The sequence below is a fragment of the Paramormyrops kingsleyae genome, chromosome 13 (genome assembly GCF_048594095.1).
Source record: "Paramormyrops kingsleyae isolate MSU_618 chromosome 13, PKINGS_0.4, whole genome shotgun sequence".
Classification (NCBI taxonomy): domain Eukaryota; kingdom Metazoa; phylum Chordata; class Actinopteri; order Osteoglossiformes; family Mormyridae; genus Paramormyrops; species Paramormyrops kingsleyae.
In genome coordinates, this window is record NC_132809.1 from 24,780,816 (window position 1) to 24,802,792 (window position 21,977).

Here is a 21,977-nt window from a genome sequence, read left to right on the forward strand (position 1 = left end):
TCCCTGCAGTTTAATTGTAAAATAATTGGCAATCACTGTATTTATGCTGATAAAGCAATAATATCCAGGTTATAGTAAGGTGATTTTTCTGCATCATTAAAAGTAACATTTTTCCTTCTTGGTTCCGGCACAAATGTGGCTGCTTCTGGTCCTGGTGCTGGAGCCAGAAATCAGCCTTCAATGAAGTTGAGAAGTGGCTGTTGTGAAATTCGTTTCTGCTCTGTATTCTTTGCCATTTCAAATAGCACGCATTTAATTAGGAAGGAGTTAATAAATAAATAGCATAGGAAATGAGATTGTGGGAGACTGCAGAAGCGATCCCAGTAAGATTAAGGGTTTGCTGATGGTGTAATAATCTGGATCTGTTGAAGCATTAGATGAAGATGAAGATGGCCAGTGGTGCTTCCAGCACACTTGGCACCCTGGGTGAAATCGGAGCCTGTTCAGATGTACAGTTGAGAGGAGCCCCTGCTGCCCCCATGAGGGCAATCCCTCATTGTACACTTGCCAGAATCCGCCCAGGAACACGGATCTGAGATGCCTGGCTTTGGAGTGTGGAGTGAGAGTTTAGGGTTAGGCTTTAGGGTTAGGTTTTGGGGTATTTCCTTATCCTTATTTATTTACATATCCACCACACCTTTGGAAAATACTCCCGTATTTTGAAACCTAAATGTTGGCTGGAATGGCATTGCTTTTAAGCAGGTTGGTGTTCAGTGGATGTGGTCCTCAGTCACTTTAAATTGTGCGGCTGGTAGTGGTGGTTGGGTTAGGGGTGAGGGTTAGGCTTAGGGATGTGGAGCAGCTACAGGTGGAATCACAGACCAAAGCATTTCAGCATCCTTTCTGTTGCGAATGCAGCTAGTGTGCTGAAACACAGTGTCTAATGTTGAAATATTCCATCTCATTTTTCATATATGCTTCATGTATCTGTTTTAACATTTTCTATCATATATAATATGCATGTTAGGGAATGTGTAAAGAATGTGGCTCTTAATTTGCTACTTTACATAAGTCATATTATACAAATGACTTCTCTATATAAGAGACCATCAGTGTGACTCTTTAATGCTAGAATGAAATAATGTCTAACCCAGGGCTATTCAAATCACGGTCCTCGAGGTCCGAGTACTGCTGATTTTCCAGCCTTTCTTTACCTGTGAGCCAGGTGTGAAGCCTCTGACCAATCAGAATCAGTAATTATTAAACTAACTACCTGGGAGAACTGAAAACAAGGCCTGGATTTGGAATCGAGGTTCAGGTTTGAAGAGCCCTGCCCTCAGCACTCCAGATAAAGTGCTAATTTGGTGATGCAATGCAATCATTTGTCGCATTGACGTGTGCTGCCTGCACCATCTAGTGTCTGATCCAGGGACTGTCTGACTCCTTAGCAGTCTTTTCATTGCGACTTGAACCATCAGAGACTGATGCAAAGCATATCCAAAGGGACAAGTACATACTTAATGCTTGCCAAGGGCAATTTTAGGATTCAGCACAAAATAAATAGGGGATGAAATTGCTAAATGGAGTTAGAATACTATTGTTTTGGGGGAACTGAAACAAAAATATGGGTCTGTTCTGCTGTTCTGTTATAAATCTAATGTAGATCTGTAAAATCATGTGTAAAGCTGAAGTTTTTGGGGTTTCAAAAACATTGCTCTGAAGCATTGACTGAAGAAGAACATTTCTCCTCAATGCATTGAAACCCATACAGTATGTATGATTGTGTTCATTACCTATAATTCCATTCCAAACAATTGTTTATTGTTTCTTAGCATGAAGCTGTATGTTGATTTTTTTTCCCGCTAAATAAGTATGTGGTAATAAGACAAACAATTTAATCTGGGATATGATCAGCGGATCAGTTGGGCGCCAGGCCCCCGCTGCTGCCTTATGTACATTAACATAAAGATGGAGATATTAATGCAAATGAACATCTGAACACCAGAAGCTCGGAGAAGGATGATGCTCAAAGAAGAAAAATTAAGTGTGAGGCACAAACCCTTAGGCGATATAATGATGTGCATGGGCATGCAGCTTAAAAGCAGCTCTTCATGATGAATATATCTGCAGAGATGCTAATTAGTGAATGAGTAAATAAAGGAATAAATGATCAACAAATTAATTGTATCCCAGTCATTTTTTTTTCTACATTGAAATAAATATTTATGTACATTATTATTGTTTAACCTCCTAACCCTGTACTGGATAAACAGTTGGAAGATTGATGGATGGATGGTGGGTTCATCAGAAAATTGTGACCATGGCATTGTGGGGGTGGGTGGGGGGGTTCATTCTTCTTTGCCAGAAAAAGACCTCCATGAAACGTACAAACAAAATTCAGAGCACCCTGGCCAGACTAGGCCTGGCAGGACTGGATGTGGTGTTTGCTGGAGAGTGCCAGGTAGGCAGACCACCCACATAACCTGGCAAGGCTCTGAATGGGTGCATGTCGCCCCCTGGTGGGCCCACCACCCACATGGCGAAACATGGGGGTTCTGTGCTAGTGGAGCAGCAAATGTAAGAAAGACAGAGATAATTCAATTTCATTTTATTTTGTATAGTGCATTTTCACAATATTACAATGTCCCTGCCCAAAACCCCCAGAGACCAATCCAGAGGCGACAGCGGCAAGGAAAAACTCACTCATGAAAACTCCCATAATAGCCAGGGAAAGTGTTTCTAAAGTGAAAATGCTAATTTAGTACACATAACAAAGACCTGGCTTTCAGACACAAATGGTGTTTTTCTTAGAAATAGATGTGCAGCCAATTTTAGCAAAACTCCAGTTTGGCTTGCTGTGCGGGTGTGTTTAATCCTTTTGTTTTGCAATAATGCTTACATGCAATTTTATATGCAAATGTACTTGATTGGTAAAAATCTTTATAAAATCAAACCATTTATATTAGCCTTATATTTATATTTTTAAAAATGTCAGAATGCAGATCATTTGTTTAGGATAATCTTTGTAATTCTGGGACTTTTGCCTCCTGCTTTGTGGCAGTGAGGATTATTTAGCTAAAATTCCTGTTTAATAAACTGGGTGACTTGGGGTTAAATCTCAGCAGTGCCTTTCGTTAATCCGCCACGCATCCTGATTTCTCTGCTTCTCCAAGCTGTTTGCTAATTTCAGGTCTGCAAATCGCAGACTGAACTGAAGTTAAGCTGAATTTACCTGCAAACTTCCTCACCCAATGACATCAGCATGCAGGGGGGGGAAGTTCGCTTCTTCACTCATTAATTCAGTTTTGTTCATAAGAAACCAGCAACAAAACAAAGATCTGCTTCACATTAGTTTGCAGAGTCATTAAATATGAAAAAACATTGATATTTGGTGCTGTCGATCAGTGTCATAAGGCAGACGAATTGGACGACAATAGAAATTGCTTTGTCAGCAAGTAACCACAAACATCAATATCCTCTTACACTTCCCTATGATTTTGGCACTTATATCATATACAGTACTGTGCAAATGTCTTAGACAGTCAAAGAAAATGAGGTTTAACTCAACTTCATCGTCGTGTAAGATTAAGACGATGTGGCTGCCAAAGCGCGTCAGCTTAGCTATTTCAAATCCTCAGCTAAAGTCACCCGAGTATTTGCAGCAATCATCTAATACAGTCACACATTTGAGTTGATCACTAGCACACCTCAAATGGCTAATCAAGCTTTGAGCTGCCCCTGAGCTGAGTTTTGGGATCTGATACAGTGTCCAACTAGCCACCCAACAAGATATCAGGAACCTTGCAGAACAGAGAAGAAATCCTTGGTGGTTTTTATTATTCCTGTTACTTTGCATATGTTTAAATGTTGTGTTTTTGCTGAGCAAATATACACTTACTTACCCAGATAAATTACTTTAAACATGATTTTGCCTATGACTTTTGCACCGTACTGTATATTTTTACCCTACATGGTTTTGGTGTGAATTTAGCATGATATTGCATCATGTCCAAGATGAGCAGGAGTTCTTTAATGATGGAGGCTGTACTTGCTCTCACTTTTTCACACTTTTTCTTCTTGAGGTTGCAGACCATTGGCACTGAGCACGAGCCATATGTTATATTTTAGTTTTGGTCCTGCAGCTGTATTTATTCAGCTTCAGCTTGTTTAATGTACTTGAGATACGTCTCGATTCTTGTTCCGCTGCTTCTGTCTCTCCGCACTTACACATAACTTCCAAGTTGGCGTGGTACTTGTGCACAGCGAAGTTTATCGCTATAAACCCGTCTCAGTAGTTCCTGGTCGAACAAAATGTACCTACACTGGAGTAGGGGCTAAAAAAAGAGCCAGGAAGTACCTCCCAGGGAAAAACATCAGGTCATTTTGTAGTTTTTTTTCTTGATCTTTTGGGTTTCAAAGTTTTTTTCATCACATATAGAATGATACTGAGTACAGTGTGCAGTGAAATGCACGGCTGCCTAGAGCCAGTCTATGGGAAAACAAGGGGGGCAAAAGCCTGAGAGACAAGACAGAGACAACATCATGTACTACAGATATTAAAATATCTATGGCGTGCAGAATCGACGAGCAAGTCAGTGAAGGTAGTGGAAGAGTTCAGCAATAAATATTTACATGAGCATTTATATATATATATATATATATATATATAGAGAGAGAGAGAGAGAGAGAGAGAGAGAGACAAAGACAGATAGAGAGAGAGACAGAGAGACAGAGACACCATCCCCATTAAGGATCCGTATTTCCTGGGGAAAGAAGCTCTTCCTCAGCCTTTCTGTGCTGGCTGTCATGTCTGTCTACACATCGCACACTTATAACTGAGATTTTAATGAGTGCTGCATGTCAATTGGCCTATTAGAGGATTATCTGCCGAATTTCTACCTACAGTCCATAAAGCCGTCACAAGTCAAAAAGGTAATGAACTGAAAACTGTCCTGAGGGTATTTTAGAACAGCTGGATTCAGCCTGCAGACTTTCGGAATCATTATGACGATGACTTGGAATGGCAAAGAGCAAGAGCTTGAACTCATATGCTGCTGCATACGTGGGCTGTTTACATTCCGCTGAATTGCTCTCCTCTCATTGAATCTGAAGACAGAGCAGATGGTCAATTGTCCATCTAATGAGGTTTAACATTTGCAGTAAAAGACATATCAGATTTGATCTAGTTGTTTTTCAATATTAATTTATTATGCAATTATTCTTATCTTTTTTCTTTACAAAAAATACACCACACACATAAGTCATTGCAAATCGCTGTAAATATCTGATGCTTTACAAATAATTTATAGTATCTGTCTCTTCAGAACTGTACATCGGCTAGGAAGTTGCAAAGGACCTGGGTTAGGCTGAGTGTTTAGCGAGCGTCTGTCTGTGGAGAGGGATCTCTCTGCTCCCTATAACATACACAGATCCCTGTGCAGGCGTAGCGAGATCTCAGCCCACGTTCAGCATTTTCTGTTGAGGAATAATCCCATTAGTCCTTCATTGTAGCACTGCAATTTAGCACTGCAATTTAGCACTGCAAATCATCAGTTTGACATTGATCTTTTGGTTATGTTTTTGTCACCAGCATGATTTTAAGTGAGCAGTAAACTACATTAAATCAATTCTCCTCAAAAGCAAAGGTAAATCTCAGCAGAGCTGTGAGGTCTGCTGAGCCAGGCTCCCTCTCCCTCTGCCAGAGGTGGAGAGTTCAGGTCCAGAGAGCACAAATCCAGACCAAGATTTTGTTTCAACCAACCAGTTGAGCATAAAGAGTCAAAGTCTCAGTACTCAACTGGTTGGTTGCAACAAAATTTTGGTCTGGATTTGTACTCTCTGGACCTGAACTCTCCACCTCTGCCCTCTGCTTATGGGGCACCAGCAGATGCCACACTGGGTTTTACTTGCCATGTTACACGTTTTGCACTGTTCTCAAATGCCTGGCAACTGATTAAAATGTTTCATGTCTTATGACGAGAGGTTAGCTGAGCTGAATCTGTTTAGCCTTGAGCAAAGGAGACTAAGGGGGGACATGATCCAGGTCTATAAGATTCTAACGGGTCTGGATGCTGTTCAACCAAATGGCTACTTCAATATTAGTTTAAATACTAGAGAGTATTTAAAAAATTAGCGGGAGAACATTTTAAAACAAATTTGAGGAAGCACTTCTTTACACAGCGTGTAGTTAGAATATGGAACAGTCTTCCTGCTAGTGTAGCGGAAGCTAAAACCCTGGATTCCTTTAAATCAGAGCTAGATAAGATTTTAACAACTCTGAGCTATTAGTTAAGTTCTCCCCAAACGAGCTTGATGGGCCGAATGGTCCCCTCTCGTTAGTAAATTTCTTATGTTCTTATGTTCATGATGAATACTTTGTTTTCTTTTTCTTATATAACAATACAAGGCTGGTGTAAGGACAGAGTTTAACTGAGTTTCTTAACCCCTCAGCAGATGTACAAGTAAACAGTACACAGTACTGCAAGCACACGAGTCTGTGTATGACTCTCTGAATGACTCAGATGTAGGTTGGTCTTTAAACTTCACTTTGCATAAAAGATGCTTCAGTCATGGCCACAGGGGGGCACTGTGCTTCCTCTCGCTGATGAAGACCCACCAGGAAGCAAACCACAAACCTCATGGTGACCTTAGACAACACAAGCTTACTATATGTTACTTAAGAGATCCTCGAATTCATGAATTTAAAGTCGCATTTTTCTTGTAAAGCAAAGTAAGATAATTCTTAGATAAATTCAGAGATATCTTGCCAATATCTGAAGTAACAGTCCCTTAGTGGGAAACAGGAAATTTAATCAGAATTATGTGGCTGTTGTTTATGGGTAAAAGACGCCAAAAAAATGACAAAACGATGTGACCTCTGGCAGCTGTTTCCCAGCTTCGGTTCTTCAATGGAGCCAGACTTTAGTGGGACGGAGTAGATGAATTAGATAAGAGGAAAGCGGGGGGTGGACGCGCCGCTCACGACTCGGATTTCTCGGATGTCCATTCTGTGGGGCGCGGGCCCTCGGCTGGGTCCATCTGCGGAAACACCACGAAGCATAACTTCTGTCCCACATAGGTCACTGCCTCTGAAAAGAAGGAAATCCAGGAGCCCCCTTCATTCATCTCAACCAGCAGCATTGATTCTCAGATTTTTAAATCAGTTTATAAAAATGTATTCTTGTTATTAACTATATATTTTTATTATTTTCAGTCATTGACGAAGCATCTAAGTCAAATTTGTAGGCAAGCAGAAACAATAATAATACAGCAATTATAAAAGTAATAAAAGTAACTACCGACGGTACTGTACTGTACCTCAAGCTGACAAACCACTGAATCCATGCAATGTTTTCATGAGTGTGCGTCCGTTATCACAAACCATTGTATTTAACCAGAATTTTTTTGTATAATTGGCCTTATGTCAGTCTGTTCAAAAGTGCGAGTTGTCAATAAGTCAGACATTCTTACCCCAAAGACTGCCTATTATCCATTAGATTATATTGAAAATCATATCAGTAGTAACATTTAGGCCCTCTGAGTGCTTGTTGGTGATAGACTGGCTTCCAGTATGATGGCTGTCGTTGTTACTGGTGTTAATGGTGCAGAGGCTTTTGGAATAAATATTTGGGCTGGCCATTATCTCTGTGGGATTTACCAATGAAGCTGTAGACACAGTCTGGCTTGTCCTTCCAGTGCACGCCCAGGAAGTAGACGGGCACGCCGGTGAGCATTATAAGCAGGCCCACACCGCAGACGATGGGCTCTGAGTACAGGCTGAACACCAGCAGGAATGCCCAGAAGAGCAGGTAGCCCAGGGGCACCAGCAGGTTCACCTGAGGGGGACAGGACAGGAGGCGCAACAGGTTTCACAGTCCTAAGTCAGACGCACAGGCCCGGGTGACGTGGTGAGAGGGACAGCAGGCGACACCTTGATGGGACGCAGAAGCTTTGGTTTCTTCCAGCGGTAGTAAAGCAGACCGGCCACGGTGACCCCGTAGGAGAGGTAGTTGATGAAGGATACATAATTGATCAGGTTGTGTGTCTCTCCAATGCAAAGGATCACAATGGTGGCCGTACACTGTCAAAATTAAGGAGAAATGCCTTCGAAACCTGGACATCAGTCTGAATGAGCAGAGTCTCTATTTCATCCCAAATGGACATTACCGAAGTGCCTGACCATGTTTAGGAAGAGGAAGTGGAGAGACTGACTTACACAGACCAGCAGGGCAGGTATGGGGGAGCAGCTCCTGAAATGAATCATGGCCAGCAGACTGGGAAGGTGGCCCTCCCTGGCCCCTGAGAAGCAGAGCCTGGAAGAGCAGAGATCCGGGGATAAATCTGCACACTGTGAGCTGAGCTCCTCAGTGTCATGTGGGATCAGCTCCCGTGAGAACGGCTTCACCTGGAGGAGGTGAAGAGGTACCCATTGATTCCCCCGAAGGTGGACATGGCCACGGAGATGGGAATTATGGAGGAGAACATCCCCAGGAGCTTCTCTCCGAAGGTCTGCAGGACACCACGCAAACACAGCTTGATTTTCATTGCTCAAAAATCCCTTGATACAGGATATTTTTTTAATCTATATCATCTCTTGAGAATTAAGCTAAAACTATTCATTCCGTTTCATTTGAGAGAGTGCAGTACTGTACAGTGCTGTATAATAATGCACAATACACTTTATTATTCCTATACTTAATGTTGGTAATGTAATTTATCATGCATATATGGGGTCTGTGGATGATTCATTATTATCTGCCATTTCTGCCCTCTGTGGTAGGTATTGGAACGTCTCACCCACGGATAAAGGCGGAGAACTGTATATATTTTACTTAAATATATTTAATGTTAAGAAACTTGCACATTTACAAAACACAACTAGAACATAAGAACATTGCAGCTCCCTTGATGATTATGATATGTTCACACAAAGCGGAGGAACAAAGCAGCCTCTACGTCTCACCACAGCCACGGCGTTGGAGGCCAGCAGCTCTTCTGGGGACATGGAGGAGAAGTAGGCGATGTTGGTGAGGGTGTATACAAAAGTCACCAGTGGAATGGAGATGTAAATGGCACGAGGTAGATTCCTGATAAAAGAGTGAGAGGCTGGAAGTCAAAATGGCCTCATGTTGTCCTAAAAATCCTGTGGAAGTTATGCTTCAAAGGGCAAAGTGTGGTGACAGCTGACCAACCTACGCTGAAACCAGAAGGTTAACTGTAAGCAGAGTTTACACAGATGAACTTATGGCGCTTTTCCACTGCCAAGAAGAACCGGCCCATACCCGAGTCGTAATGCGAACTGAAGGTTTTCCATTGTCAATTATGCGAGCCGTACCCAAGCCATACCCGCTGTGACATGACGGGTGAAAACTTCGATCGCACTGCGGAACCTGAAAATATCAACCTATTTCAAAGATATTTTGCGCGTTTAATAACGAGGTCCAGTGACAACTTATCCGCACTATTGGAAATTTAGATTTTTTCACCCCACGCTAGTGTACATGTGTGTGCAGACTTGTCTCAAATTGAATATCTCACTCCCGTCAGCTGACCAGAGTTGGCAGCCCTGCACTGATATCAACGTTAGCAAGCTGGCAAATGTTAAATACAGCAGTGCGCCCATTTCCACGGGGGATACAGTCCAAGACCTACCGCTGAGACCCGAAACCGTGGATAGCAGTGTACACTTTAAATTACTTGTTTTTTGAATTCTTACATACCTATGATAAAGTTTAATTTATAAATTACAGTGAGCCCGCAGTTACCAGATCAGTGGATAGGGGGGTTTCACTGTACTGTTCTAGTGAGTTCCCTTGCCGACATTAATGTTAGCTAGCTAACTAACTATCTTAGAGTTAACTAAACCACTACTAGCAAAGGTCCTTATTCAATACAACATTACAGCAAACTACAGCAACTCACGATAGGAAGAAGGAGCTTTAATATGAATAAGGTAACATTCCTCATCCTCTTTCACAGGGGACTACAAATGCTCCACAGAAAAATATCTGATGGGACAAATTATATAAATGTGACTGGCAGATTCAGATGGCGCGGGCTAAAGGTGACCAATTGGAGAGCAGATATTTGGGTGGGCATTGACCACTCCTACCCACTTCTAGATCTGGCCGTGGTTCCTGTATACCAGTGGAGAAGTGCCATTAGGAATCCTTTGTTTGTCAGAGAAGCAGTTTGTCTTAACAAAGAAGCTATACTCCAGATTGTATGAGTGGCCTGTTTTACACTGCGAACAGAAACAGTGCTAGACTGGGTGTGGCAGGGGCGGCCTGTTTTACACTGCGAACAGAAACAGTGCTAAACTGGGTGTGGCACGGGCGGCCTGTTTTACACTGCGAACAGAAACAGTGCTAAACTGGGTGTGGCAGGGGCGGCCTGTTTTACACTGCGAACAGAAACAGTGCTAGACTGGGTGTGGCAGGGGCGGCCTGTTTTACACTGCGAACAGAAACAGTGCTAAACTGGGTGTGGCAGGGGCGGCCTGTTTTACACTGCGAACAGAAACAGTGCTAAACTGGGTGTGGCAGGGGCGGCCTGTTTTACACTGCGAACAGAAACAGTGCTAAACTGGGTGTGGCAGGGGCGGCCTGTTTTACACTGCGAACAGAAACAGTGCTAAACTGGGTGAGGCAGGGGCGGCCTGTTTTACACTGCGAACAGAAACAGTGCTAAACTGGGTGTGGCAGGGGCGGCCTGTTTTACACTGCGAACAGAAACAGTGCTAAACTGGGTGAGGCAGGGGCGGCCTGTTTTACACTGCGAACAGAAACAGTGCTAAACTGGGTGTGGCAGGGGCGGCCCAGGGGTGGGCCTCTCACCGGCGGGGATCCACCACTTCCTCGGTCACATAGTTCAGGAAGTTCCAGCCACTGAAGGCGAAGGAGGCCTGCAGGAAGGCCAGCGCCACCTGGCCCACAGACGGTGTCCTGGAGAACTCGAATGCCACCTGTGGTCGCAGTCCCTCGTAGTGGCCTGAGAGGGAGCAGCACAATGCGTGGCCACCTGCCATGACCTTTCACCTTTGCCCTTCTCTGGTCAACCCCAAGCGACACAGAAGAACTCAAAGAACTCGCTCAAAGTAAGCAAACAAATTCACAGCTCAAAGAAAGCAAACAAATTCAGTCTTCAGCCACACCCTTTGATAGCCCTGCTTTGGCTTATTTTTACCATGGAAATTTAAATATCATTCTACTCTGCCATCAGTGCTGAGGTCAAGGAAAACTTTGTATCTTCACATTGTGTGTAAACCCTGTAAAGCAGCACTGTTCTTGTTCAGCCCACCAAATTATAGCTGTTTGCCATTATCATTGACCACATACGTAACGCTAAGTTCATTAGCAAGTTGTGTTTGAGGCACCTTTGTTGTTTTAGTTTCAAAAGCTTGTTGCCCCCATGATGTCAATGTAATGGGAGAAAGGTGGAAGTTAAAAAGATAAAGCAGACTGTCCATTTTGACCTCTCTTTGACCCCTAATGATGGTTAGATCTTGGTAGATTCTTGCATTTAGGAACAATTCTCTATGCAACACTATTAGTGCAGATTAACTTCTCTGGTGTTGCTTACTCAAGTATTGCCGATTTAACTAACTTCCATCGTTCCCGAGACAGGGTGGGCCCTAATGTTAGCCATTGCCCCAGGTTAGGATAGCCTATGCACTAATCGGTCGCTGGGCGCTATGATGTACTGGATAGCTATCACAGAGGATTCTGATATGCTTGATATCATGTTTGTGGGACTGACCTTGGAGTATCTGCACCAATCCCACCACAATGATGAGTCCCAGTGCCAGCAGCTTCCCCACCGTGAAGACATCCTGGATCCTGGTGGCCCAGCGCACACTGGAGCAGTTCACCCAGGTCAGGAGCACTGGGCACAGGAGAAAATGGCAGACGGTGGCAGCAAGTGTTGTCAGAGACACTCTAAAAATCACCCTGCACTTCAAAAACTGGCCCCTCGCATCCACCTGAATCATGGGGGTCACCTGGAGTAAAACCATGTAATCACCTGAAATAATTGACTGGAGTAACTGCAATTAATCACAAGTAATCACCTGGAATAGTCGCGACTAATCACATGGAGTGATTGTGACTAATCATTTGGAGTAATCACGATGAATCACCTTGAGTAATAACAAGTACCTCTTGTATAACCAGATGGCCTCCACAAGTCTGTGCACACATACACATGCATTTACATGGATGTAACAGTTTTACTACCTTGTATACAGTCTGTAGGGTTTGCAAACTACCCAAATGCTTGTAATTATAGGTTTGTAATGGAATAACATAGATTTGCCATAAGATTTCTTTCTGAGAGTCTGAAGGCTTGAGTGTCACCCAGCCCAATCCCCTCGATAAATTTTGCTGAATGGGGAAGTTTCCTGGGCAGCCATTCAGTTCGTGTCTGTGTGGTGGCCCATTCCGGACCGAGCCATGTTTCCCTGCCACAGCACCATGGAACACAGCCAGCTAAAGGCTGCTCATAGCCACACTACTGGGCTGCAGACCAGTGGCCGAGAAATACTGAGATAGATGATGCTGTAAATGCATCCCGCCCTGGGTGAAGGACAACCGGCTTAGTGCCCTGTGGGGCCTGTGATGGGCTCCAGGGTCCCGCAACTACGACCAGAATAAGCAGCTACAAGATGGACAGGTGAATGGACTGGGTCCCGGATTGGAAAAGGCAAAAAGGGCAGCACAGTTGTCTGTGTTGTTTGTTATTTTCTGTAATAAATACATGATTATACTCCCTTCTGTAACTACCTTGGCAAGGAGAAATTCTATCAGTGTCAGTGTTTCCTCAAAACAAGTGGGACCATCCATCCATTCAACTGATAGTAGAGGAGCAGAGGGAATCCTCCCACCCTCAAACAATACACAATGCACATGGTGCACCCTGCACAAAGGCTGGCACCATTATGTAGGCTGATGCAAACTGTGTGATGTGTCAGGTGACAGCACGAACTTCATTGGAGGCCTTCAAACGCTGCCGGGCTTCTGGACCTCATGAGGAGGAGCATGCGGGCAGAGGGCAGATAAGGACAGCTCTGATCGATCCCTCTAGGCAGGCCTCGCTGTCCAGACACACAGCCTGACAAAGGACTCTTATATATGCCAGGGCACATCAGGAAGTGGTCAGTTTGTTACCATTAGTCGCTGACTGATATAAGCACCTGTCACACTCCAGTTTCAGATACTGAGGAAATCATTACAAAGAACTGGAACAATAGACATTATTTTCAGGAAAGGACATTAAAGACGGAGGCATATAAATTCTAAACGAGAAGAAAGACAGAGAGTATCCGCTCAGAAAGAAAGTCTCCGCTGGGTTCCTGAAGAAGCAGCAGGAGTAACTCACACAGGCAGGCCGTGCACAGCAGGCGGGAGTCACTCACACAGGCAGGCCGTGCACAGCAGGCGGGAGTCACTCACACAGGCAGGCCGTGCACAGCAGGCGGGAGTCACTCACACAGGCAGGCCGTGCACAGCAGGCGGGAGTCACTCACACAGGCAGGCCGTGGACAGCAGGCGGGAGTCACTCACACAGGCAGGCCGTGCACAGCAGGCGGGAGTCACTCACACAGGCAGGCCGTGCACAGCAGGCGGGAGTCACTCACACAGGCAGGCCGTGGACAGCAGGCGGGAGTCACTCACACAGGCAGGCCGTGGACAGCAGGCGGGAGTCACTCACACAGGCAGGCCGTGGACAGCAGGCGGGAGTCACTCACACAGGCAGGCCGTGGACAGCAGGCGGGAGTCACTCACACAGGCAGGCCGTGGACAGCAGGCGGGAGTCACTCACACAGGCAGGCCGTGGACAGCAGGCGGGTTGCCATGTATGGCGGCATGCAGTTGGGAAACACAGGCTGCAGGACGTAGTTGGAGAAGGTGAGGGCAATGACCGCCAGGGTGGTGGGGTACATGATGAGGACTGCACTCCACAGCAGGAGGAACCTGGAGATGGGGGGGCATCAGTGTCAAAGAAGCAGCTGTGCCCCTCCCCCCAACGTCCACAGGTGAGCTGTTTTTGAGGTCACACTCACCAAAGGACACAAATACTGTACATTTATATTTCACTACATTAAAACTACAACTTTTAGACAATACCAAGAAAGGTTTTAGACTGCGCTATAGAAAGCGGAGATGACTGAGCAGCATTCTGCTTCTGCTGGGACATGCATAGAGTTATAAAATCCATGGGCCACCTACCCCACCAAGCCTCCGAATATCTCTGTGACATAGGAGTAGTCTCCACCTGACTTGGGAATGGTGACCCCAAGCTCGGCGTAGCAGAGGGACCCCAGGGCAGAGATGCCCCCGCCAGCCATCCACACCAGGAGCGCCAGGCCCACGGAGCCGGCATGTTCCAGGACCCCTTTTGGGGAGATGAAGATGCCAGAGCCGATGATGTTACCTGTGGGGTGAGCAGATACAGGGCTGAGCTGCAAAAACATGATACGTTAAGAATGATAAATATACTGCAATGCATTTGTGAGGCTGGTGTCTGTATTTCCTTGGTATATTTGGACATGGATGCATCTCACTATCAAAATGCACCATCATCAATAAGCACAAAGAAAGTGAAACACAAGCTTGGTTTCCTGTCGCACCTGATTCCTGTGTAACGCGTTTGCATGTCATAAAATCAGTCTGTCCCTCTTTCTTGGAGTGATGCAGGCAGTCTATTCCTTTTTCTGGGAATGATGCAGTCAATCTGTCCCTCATTCTGGGAATGACAATGCTAATCTATTCGTCTTTCTGAGAGTGATATCTGTCCCATTTTCTGGGAGTAATACAATCAATTGGTCCCTCTTTCTGGGAGTGACACTCTTGATCTGACCCTCTTACTAAGAGTCATACAGTCAAGCTGTCCCTCTTTCTAAGAATAACACAGTTGATCTGTCCCTCTTTCTGGGAAAGACAATGTTGATCTCTTCCTCTTTCTGGGAGAGATACAGTCTATCTGTCCCATTTTCTGGGAGCAATACAATCAATCTATCCCTGTTTCTGGGAGTGACAGTCGTTCTGTCCTTCTTTCTAGTAACGACATTGTTAATCAATAATAATGATTGTTAATCATTCTGGGAGTGATATGTGTCCCATTTTTTGAGAGTACTACAATCAATCTGTCCCTCATTCTGGGAGTGATACAGTCAATCTGTCCCTCTTTCTAGGATAACATTGTTAATCTCTTCTTCTTTCTTGGGGTGATACAGTCTATCTGTCCCTCTTTCTAGGAATGACATTGTTAATCTATTTCTCATTCTGGGAGTGATACAGTCTATCTGTCCCATTGTCTGGAGGTAATACAATCAATCTGTCCTGCTTTCAGGGAGTGAAACAGTTGATCTGTCTCTCTTTCTGCTGCTAATGTTTCCTAACTCTGAATGTCTGATTTTACTTCTGTTAATATTTTGGAGGAAAAAAAACTGATTTATGTTGAAAAAGATGTACATATTTGCACTGTGGAATCCATGAAGGAAAATGTGATTTTTGTATAAGACTTTAGGTGTTGAAGGGCTCTCTTTATAGGTGGGTTGAGATCATCCAAATCTATCCTCCAACCATTTAGCCATTACTAGAAATCATGCTAGTGGAGCCCAAATTTGCTCTGTGTATTCCAGAGCAAAACTCTACAGATGAAGTTATAGAACATGTTTTCAAATATGCTTGACAAAACACAGTGTAAAAACCCATTGTTCTTCACTGATGCGCCGGGTGACACGCAAGGTTCATATGACTACCAACGTGTGTTACTAATTTAAAAAGCATCCAATGAGACTGATTGTCAGTTAACTTTTTTTTTTTAACTCAGAACAGCTCTTTTAGAACTAGGTCTCAATTTATTACTACTTGAAATTAATGTTGTACTTAAAACTACTGGTTATTTCTAATGTGATATATATCTTTTGCATTACTATATACACACATGCCAATTATTATAATTATTATTGTTGATGTTATTATGTTGTATCATCTTTAAACATTGGTGACATCTTTACATATTGCTAATGCACCTCTCACTTCAAATAATTCCCCTCTCACTTCTCACCAGTCAACAGTACACAAAAGCGCGAAACCGGCATAGCCGTACGTACTTCCAGAAAGTTAATCCAACACATCAACTTGAAGCCTAAATTTTAACAATTATATTTTCGCAGAACAGTACCGTGAAACTCAAATAAAGCATACTCCGTGTGTCAGAATAATAATCATCAGAAGATCATCTCCAACTTACCTATTATAATAGCGCACGCGCTGAGTAATCCAATTTCCTTTTTAAGTGTCACTCTCTCCGGAATATGGCTATGTTTGTTATTCCCATTTTTCAGTATCATCATTTGAGGGGCCTCTGGCTCCAGTTTCGCGGGGTTAGTCCTGATCCTCCTACCTCCATCCATGTCTGTAACCATCCAGGAATTCCCGATCACGGACCCCGATTTGAATGGATGTAGGGTGAATGGGACGCGCATGCGCAGAGCTTGGTGGCCGCTCCGCGCGGAATGTTAACGACTGGGATCCGGAGACCATCCGCGGCACGAAGCCGCTCACCTGTTGGACGCGCGCTGATCCGCGCTGAATCCCGAATGATCCCCGTGAATGTGAAAATTCGCGAATAATATTTGGACACCCCTAAGCTAAACACATATCAGCCTGAACGATAACATAAAACGTCAATTACCAACTTCCAAACAAACAGTATTGTACACTTTGCATGTCAAATTACATTGACATTTCATATCAAGAATTTTTATGTAATATACAAACCATCTAAAATATTCCCCTGTATGTGCAAAATTAATACTGTACGCACTGGGAGCACAACGTTTTTGACTCATTATTAATTCAAAATTAACTGCACTGAAAAGTTTATAAGTTTAACTATGACTATTACGTACTATTACGTATTTCTGATATTTATATATTCGTAACATTACATTATTGTGTGTGATCGAAGTCATCATCAGTATCGTATTTAGCTTACGTGGAATCCGCGAGTTCCCGCTATCAGCCGGCAAACTCCAAAATATCCCAGTTTAACTGTTCACGGACAATCGCGAATAACCGAAACCTCGAATATGAAGGGAATATACATTACTGCGGTGCGGCTTACAAAACACAAGGGATTTTATTGGAAGCAGAACTCAAAAGAAAATAAAAGAATAACACAGGGAACCACGAGGGGTCTAACGAAGGCAGGTAGAAATAACAACTGACCAGGAGGGGGGGGAAATAACACAAGGCAGGGGGAGACCCTGGACAGGATGTCAGTCAATCACAGGGCACAAGGCAGGGGGAGACCCCAGACAGGATGCCAGTCAATCGCAGGGCACAAGGCAGGGGGAGACCCTGGACAGGATGCCAGTCAATCACAGGGCACAAGGCAGGGGGAGACCCCGACAGGATGCCAGTCTATCACAGGGCACAAGGCAGGGGGAGACCCCGGACAGGATGCCAGTCTATCACAGGGCACAAGGCAGGGGGAGACCCCGACAGGATGTCAGACCATCATATATAGGCAAAGGCAGGCCTACAAACAAGAAAGAGTTTAGAGACACCGATTCACCTAACTGCGCGTCTTTGTAGGACACGTGAAAATCTGCAAACAAAACCTACACAAACTGGAGACATGGAGATGCAACATGTTATTTGCCATAAACACTGATATACTGGTACGGTTTAATTAAAGCCTGGTTTGCTATTGTGATTGTGAAAAAACGTAGTATGCATAAATTAAGGGGGGAGGGTAGTAGGTTAAAAACCAAAGATAAATAGAGGACGTATTAAAAAGTGATGGTGCTAATCACTGTGTCACCTGTAGGGGGGAGTATGACATTAGGTCATGAAAATGAAAATGAAAATGCTGAAACGCTGTTTTGAAAACAACATGATTAGAATTTCAACCACAGCTTGAAATTTAGTTGTTGGGTTCTGTATCATTAGAGTGTGACGATGGCCTATATGCCACCTGCTTAGAAAATAATGGATTTCAGACATATGAATTAATTTCACAAATTATCTACAGGTTTCACATATGCCAAAGTGTAAGTTTATTTGTGTCCTTCAACCACAAGTTGAAATGGAGCTGCTTAGTGCTTAGTTCTGTGGCTTTAGAGCATTAGGATGCCTTATGTTCCATCTGCATAGAAAAGTATTGGACATGTTGGCTTATATTATTATTCATAGCATCTCCAGCGTTAGCGGGTCCTGTATGTGCTTGTGACCATGTCTAAGTGCATCATGGAGCTTCAGAATGGAGCTTCAGAGTGTTGCATGTCTTCAGTAATAATCGTTAAGAAATTCCTTATTTCATTTGTGACTTTTATTTTGAAAGTCTCAGATTGTCAAAAGCCCAGTGAATGTGTAAATTTATGTACAACAGGAGGTGGATTATTTAGCATTTTCACAATTTATTGGATGTAGTGACTGAATAACTAACGTGTGCATGTAATTTCACAAACACACACAAATTAGTGAATGTGGGGCTTGCTTGTTTTTGTAACGTTTTAATAGAGTAAATATAGAGAAGATCTCTGAATGTCTGGCGAATATCGAACACGCTGCTAACTTTACTCTGGTAGAAGCTGTCAGACTGGAGGGCTGATTGATCTAAAGTCATGCAAACGTAAAGGAGAGATTTCCAGGAAAATATTCAAATGAATCAGCGCTAACAAGTAACAATGAAAGTCAGGGGAAAAGTGATTTTCCATAGTTGGTTGCACTAGAACAATTCAGCTAAAATAATTAAGGAACTGATAAAAAAAAAATCATTGAAACCTTTTGTTCATATTTCCCTCACCAAAGCATGGCCATGTCTAGGTCAGGATCAGCACAAAGAGCTTTTTAGTGGGAAGTTGGCAGTTATAACTGAATAAATGGGAACTTTAATTCATGTGTTATGTAATAACAGAGACTAATCTAAGCTCCTCTTGTATTTTCCATAGACATTTTAGTCTGTTCACTGTTGTTCTTTTCGAGCAAGTCGCAATTGGCCACTGTACTGTACTTAGGCAGTCAAACTAAATGATGCTTAAATGATCTTCATTCTGGTACAAAACCATAATATTATGCTATAAAAGTGTGTTAGATTAACCATTTCAAACCCTCTCCTAAAGTCAACCTAGTATTTTGAGCAACCCATCCAATACACACATGCATTTTTTGACTCAAACACTAGCACACCTCATACGGTTAATCGATACCTCAGTGAGATATTTAAGTAATGTAATTAATTGGTTACTCAATCAACTGATTGATTGATTGGTCAGTTGATTGACAAAAAGCAAAGACAAAGATACAATACCAAACACAGGAAAAACTGGTAATATTTAAGTTAATAAAAGAGGCTGGTCTCCGGTCAGCCACAAACTCATGACTGATCAGGTTTATAGTCTCAGGGCTGCACACTCCTCCCATGTAGCCATGCAGCAGGCCAGCTGACACGGAAAACACACTAGGAACCGAAGGCCAGGACAGGACAGTATAGACCCTGACAGTGTTCCTCTAGCCGTCCAACAAGATGTCATTAACTTTATGGAGCGCAGAAGAAACTCCTGTTCATTTTTATTGTATTACTCTAAATTTGCTTGTGTTCTAATGTTAAACTGTGTTTTTTGTTCTGAGCAATATATTTACTACCCAGATAAATGTTTTTTTTTTTAGTAAACCTACTGTTACAGCCTCCAAACATGCAGACATTGCGTGACATGCGCTTGTTGGTTTATTCCATCTTTATATTAATAGTATTGAGTAGTGCACTTGAAACGATTCGTCATTCTGGTTTTTTTTTATCATAGGGGCGGGGGGGTTACTAGGTTTATCTGCAAAATAATCACTAGGATAATGATACAGTAAAATTTGGTTCAGATTCAGTCTTAGACATCCCACTATATCATTTCATTTTGAATGTGTGGAGTAGGGTTAGCAGCACTGAATTAATCATATTGCCAGATCTACCCACATGAAAAAAATCACATGGTTCACATAAAGCTATCAAGCATTTTTCTTATTTCAATGACAACACATTATATTTTTCTATGTTCAAGTCAGTGTTTTTTCTTGTATGATTATGGCCACATTCATACCAAAAATCACACGATATGTAACATCAGCACTCAAAGGAAAAGTCTATAGGAAAAATATCAAACTTTTCATGAACGTTACATTTTACCATACATGACAACATATGGCTTTAACAGGAAAAACATGTTTATGCTTGATGTTAATTAATTAAAAATGTATATTATATATTATATATACTTAGGAAAGAAATGTATGATCTATTCATATCCAGTTGGTTTAATAAGACATGAGAAAATTCATGTTATGGTCTAAGAACACAAAGTGAATGCAGCAACTGAAAAAGGATGTTTACTTTTCAAAATACTAAGATATTCAAGATATTTTCAAAAAATCTATAGTTGTGTGGAACCACAGTGACTAATCATGCAAAAACTAGGTGGAGATTAGGAATAGGAGGAGCAGATATTGGAGGGCAGGAGGGGGCATGTTGTAGACTGGTGTATGATGGTGAATTACCATTACAGAAAAGTGAGATTCATTCAGGGAACGTGGGGATCCCTGACATTAAAGGGCACCTCTGACAAGTGCCTGGAATGAACTAAGGTCCACACTGATGCCAAGAAACAGTGCCCCCCCCCCCCCCCCCAACTCAGCCTGACATGTAAGAAGGTTCCGAAAGTAAACAGGGGAAAAGGCCGCTTCCATAGAAGAAGTGAACCTCTTTGCTCTTCTAAAGGATTGCTGTGTTCCTGCATAAAAAAAATTACCTAACAAAACAGACATCGTTCTTTGCACAGAGCCCACCGTTGCATAGCAACTGAACAGAGGAGGTGCACTGAAGCTTGTGTGATACCATTTAGCTTGTAGGATGAGACTTGTGGCTGTTTCCTCATTACTTTCACTTGGGGTTTTTGGGACAGCAAGACAGAAAAGTGCAATAACGATAGGCCACTTGCAGAAGTAATGCAATACACACACACACACACACACATTATGACTTTCCAAATGACAAAGGGCTGTACAATTTGAGTTTTTTCTTATATAGAGGAAACAGGCTCTATGGAAAATTTGTCATTTTTCTCTTGAAGAGATACTGTATCAGAAGGAATTTGAATTTTTTCAAACTTATTCACAAGCTTTTGCTCCATCTAGTGGTTTCTAGAGTGGCCATGGCAAAAATCACTGTCGTCGTTAGAGAAACTTCCCAAAGGTACAACAGCAATTTCCCCCCATGATGACTATACCTGAGGACACTCTCCTGACGTGCATTTGGTTTCATATCAGTGTCTTACTGGGGCGCCTGCAGGATTTTACCTCAGGGTACGCACACATGCACTAACCTGCCTATTAATTAATCACTTACTTGCCTACATATTTGAAGTTGATTCTCATCAAATTCTTGTAGCACTTTCTCCCGGACACTTTTGATGTCATGGCGAATGTTCATTAGAGGAAGGCCAGAGAGTCGGCTGTTTGTGAAACTTGCCAAGATTACCAGGGCCGATTAGACATGACATAGTGTTATTGTTGCCGTTGTTATTATTATTATTATTATTGATGATGTCATTATTATTATGCAGAAAATGAAAGATCGATCTACGGGACAGATTTAATGAATCATAAACATGTCGTGGCCGGTACTTTAAGACCCCTTATAGGTGGTTACTGAGACGATGAAATCAATTGTCGCAGTGATTTGTGACCCCCATGGGGGTTGAAGCATGCAAACGCTGGCATGTTGCCTATTCAGGCACATAACCAAGAAGTAAAATAATGGGTCTGACCCCCCTCCCCCCCATGATTTTTTTTTGTGACTGATCAAGCTCAAACTAAAGTTAGGAATTTGAACCACCCACCCCTGATTGGTGAAATCTACGGAGCACCCCCCGGTTACATCTACCAAGACAGACCTATCAGTAGGGGTTACCTGACATGTCATAATTACAGTGTTGCCAAATTGGGTGGTTTTGAATTGGATTTTGTGGGTTAAAATTGCTA

General features: G+C 42.9%; 1 protein-coding gene across 1 annotated transcript; it reads right to left on the reverse strand.

Moving 5' to 3' along the window:
- Positions 1 to 5,126: 5,126 nt before the first annotated feature.
- Positions 5,127 to 16,391, reverse strand: LOC111843506 (asc-type amino acid transporter 1-like). The gene is made up of 11 exons (XM_023811147.2): positions 16,195 to 16,391; positions 14,166 to 14,370; positions 13,759 to 13,910; positions 11,698 to 11,823; positions 10,776 to 10,929; positions 8,903 to 9,026; positions 8,345 to 8,448; positions 8,156 to 8,252; positions 7,871 to 8,020; positions 7,598 to 7,775; positions 5,127 to 7,028 (listed from the first exon to the last, which is right to left on the reverse strand). The coding sequence occupies exons 1-11, from the start codon at positions 16,367 to 16,369 to the stop codon at positions 6,919 to 6,921; spliced, it is 1,575 nt and encodes a 524-aa protein (XP_023666915.1). The 5' UTR covers positions 16,370 to 16,391; the 3' UTR covers positions 5,127 to 6,918.
- Positions 16,392 to 21,977: the final 5,586 nt, after the last annotated feature.

What these genes read in the sequence shown, in the direction of transcription:
- LOC111843506 (XM_023811147.2), bottom strand. Translation starts at nt 16,369, where the DNA reads ATGGTTACAGACATGGATGGAGGTAGGAGGATCAGGACTAACCCCGCG. An exon ending in CCTCCAACGCCGTGGCTGTG is followed by an intron (nt 8,449 to 8,902) that starts GTGAGACGTAGA and finishes GGTGTCCTGCAG; the next exon opens with ACCTTCGGAGAGAAGCTCCT. An exon ending in AGCTTCTGCGTCCCATCAAG is followed by an intron (nt 7,776 to 7,870) that starts GTGTCGCCTGCT and finishes TGTCCCCCTCAG; the next exon opens with GTGAACCTGCTGGTGCCCCT.